The sequence below is a fragment of the Crocodylus porosus genome, unplaced genomic scaffold (genome assembly GCF_001723895.1).
Source record: "Crocodylus porosus isolate Cpor-Errol unplaced genomic scaffold, CroPor_comp1, whole genome shotgun sequence".
Lineage (NCBI taxonomy): Eukaryota > Metazoa > Chordata > Crocodylia > Crocodylidae > Crocodylus > Crocodylus porosus.
The window spans coordinates 6,293,088-6,295,944 of NW_017728916.1; the positions used below are offsets into that span (position 1 = coordinate 6,293,088).

The 2,857-nt window shown below is 52.7% G+C and overlaps 2 protein-coding genes across 7 annotated transcripts in view; both read right to left on the minus strand.

Annotated features, from left to right (window-relative positions):
• Positions 1-235, minus strand: part of OGT (O-linked N-acetylglucosamine (GlcNAc) transferase) — a 45,486-nt gene extending 45,251 nt beyond the window's left edge. For 2 of the 3 annotated variants that reach the window (XM_019536342.1, XM_019536341.1), the window contains exon 1: positions 127-234. In XM_019536342.1, the coding sequence (XP_019391887.1) occupies positions 127-163 (37 nt within the window). In that variant the 5' untranslated portion in view covers positions 164-234. Of the gene's footprint in view, positions 1-126 lie in introns of all 3 variants that reach the window. The other variant, XM_019536343.1, reaches the window with a different exon arrangement.
• Positions 236-1,084: 849 nt separating this feature from the next.
• TAF1 (TATA-box binding protein associated factor 1) overlaps positions 1,085-2,857 on the minus strand; it is a 62,124-nt gene continuing 60,351 nt past the window's right edge. For all 4 annotated transcript variants that reach the window (XM_019536340.1, XM_019536338.1, XM_019536339.1 and 1 more), the window contains one exon: positions 1,085-1,761. In XM_019536340.1, the coding sequence (XP_019391885.1) occupies positions 1,542-1,761 (220 nt within the window). In that variant the 3' untranslated portion in view covers positions 1,085-1,541. The remainder of the gene's footprint in view (positions 1,762-2,857) is intronic.

The following is a 2,857-nucleotide window of genomic DNA, read 5'->3' on the forward strand; positions in this document are numbered from 1 at the left end:
GGGCCGCGGCCCCTCGGCACCTTCTGGAAAGTTCCGCGGGCTCCAGCCGGGCCCCAGGAAGCGCGGGGGGGCAGGCAGACGTCCGGCCCGGCCCGGCAAGGCGCTGCCGGCGGCGCACGGCCGTACCTGTGCTGTCGGCCACGCTGCCCACGGAGGTCGCCATGGCGGGGGGGTGGTCCGGCGGCTCCGGTTGCAGCGCTCCGCGCGATGCGAAATGGCGGCCGCGGACGCAGACGGCCGCGCGACTCGGCCGGATCTAGCTCGGCAACCAAAGTAGTGCGTCCGGACACAGCACAAGCTACACTCGGCGTCCCGCGCGGCACTTTCCAAATCCCTCCCGGACCAGCCTTGCCGCTTCCGCCGCGCCGGTGTCCAAGTGGGCAGCGCGAGGACTCAGCAGCGGTAGCACCTTTGCTCCCGTGTCCTTCCGCCGGCCCATTGCGACATCCCGACCTCAGCGCGCATGCGCCGCCCTTCCGCACATGGTGCCCGCGGCCACATCCGGATGCGTCACTGCCGCGCGGGGCCTGCTGGGAGCGTCCCATCTCCTCTGTCTCGGCCCCGATCAGGGTGGGGTGGCCCGAGCGCGGAGCCCCGGCGACCCTGGCTCCTAGGGCGGGCGGCGGCTCTGCTTGAGCCCCCAGCGCCGCTGGCAGAGGAGAACCAGACTCAACCGCATCCTCCGGGCCGGCTCCTAAACACCTCAACAACGGTGACCTGGCCCACTGCTTCACCCCCCACCCCCGGCAAGAAAGTTTTTCCTAATGTCCAACCTCAACTTCCCTTCTGCCACTAGAGCCCATTGCGCCTTGCCCCGGCAGTCCGGCTCCTCCGGCAGCTTTCCAACCCCCCTGCGTGGAGTTTCTCTTCTTCGTGGAGGAAGACGAAGGTTGGCAGTTAAGGGAAGTCCAGCCATAGCAACCACTCGAGCGAGAAAGTCCAGAAAAGACCTGATCTAACATACAACACTCGAGAAAAACATGGCTCCGGAGAGACCCAGAGCCCAGGCAGGGCACACGGCTTGTTCTCTCTCAGGAGCGTGGCAACAGTTCTGAAAAGATACGCAGACCATGCATGTATTTTGTTTTAACAAAAGTTTAGTCAGATTTCTTTTAGAGGATACTTTCAGATATTTATTTTTTGACAGATGTGTAAAGGCCGATTAAACAAACCGCACCGAAACCTAAATTTCCACCTTGTTAATATTTGCAAGGATATTTTGTCTCTGGAAAGAACAAGGAGGCACAAGTCAGAACGCTGGAATCTTGAGCTGACTCCGGTAACAGACGACCGCCACAGCTGTTCTGCGATGTCAGGAGAGGACTTTTTCCGAAGTTTGTCATTCTCAGTTTAGATGAATGCATAAGATAGTGTACAATAGTAAACAGACTTCTCATTAAAATAGAAGTTCTATCCAAGAAAAAACAGGTGCTTCAAATGAGCATCCCAGACTGCATTGTCCATGAGTCTGAAAGGGCACACGGGACACCTGTGAACCATGAGCACATATATCCCGTAGCAACAGAGGATGTCTGGGAAGCTCATTCATCTGAGTCCAGGTCACTGTCTCCTGCAATGGAATGAAATTCCTCACTGTCCTCCTCATCCTCAGACAGATGAACCTGGCTTAGCACACTGGGCCCACAACGCTGTTCTTCCTCCTCTTCTTCCTCCTCTTCCGAGACTTCATAGCCTCCAATGCTGCTAAAACTGGTATCTCGTGTGTTAGACTTTGGATCTGGTTCCTCATAGCTGCCATAACTGAAAGAAAAAAATGAAATCTTACTACATTAACGTTTCTGACTGTTCATTTACACTAACACTCTTCCATGGTCCCCAATGATGAAAGCAAAAATGACCATACAAGAGCAGGTCTCATTTTCTCTACTAGTAAAAAAAATTCCCCGTCTAAGAACTTTTGCTCTCTAGGAATCCCTTCCCTTCCTGCTCCTTGAATAGTATGATGGGAAAAAGAGCATCCAGCCTCTCAACTCCACAGAACAGCTAGAGGAAGGAGCAGCAACCTACGGCCCATGGGCTGGGCCCAGCCCATGAAACCACTTGATCTGGCCCATGGATGTGGGGCTTTGGTGGTATTTGGTAGTAGATCCAATCAGTGCTACTGCTTCTAGCACCCACCCAAGCTGGGTCATTTCAGCCTGAAGCTTAAAAAGTTTGCTGACTGCTGGGCTAGAAGAAAGCCAGGCCAAGACAAAAATATGGGGTCTACAAGGGGCAAGCTATACACCATGCGTCCGGTTTTCAGGCAAACGAATTGCTATCAAAAGATGCACTGTGTACACTTGCTATCTTTTGACATTCATATTGCCTTTATCAGTTTGTCCTTTAAAAGGGAAAAAGCATCAAGTTAAACAGAATCTGAGGACCTAAAATTCGTCTCCTAAAAATCAACTCTTTCCACAATAATAGCATTTAATATAGTCTAAGACTGTCCACAAGTGAGTTTTCTGCTCTTTAACAGAGGCCCTTGCCACACATTACACTTGCTACTTGCCAGGGCAGGGAGAGCCTGGGATCATGATCCTGGGCTCCCCCTGAATCAGCAATAAGGTGTGATGGCATGTGTGGCATAGCAGAAAGCGCAATTGTGTGGATTGTGCACTGGATCCTATTGCACATTTACCTGCGCGTCTGGCAGAGGCCAGGCAGTACACAAAAGTAGAGTGTTAAAGCTACAAATCATCTGACCTTGAGTTACCACGTTTTTCTTTTCTATGTAATTAGTGGGGTTTTGGGTTTTTTCAATTTCATAGATTTCATAGACATTAGGGCTGGAAGGGACCTCGGGAGATCATCGAGTCCAGCCCCCTGCCCAAAGGGCAGGAAGTCAGCTGGG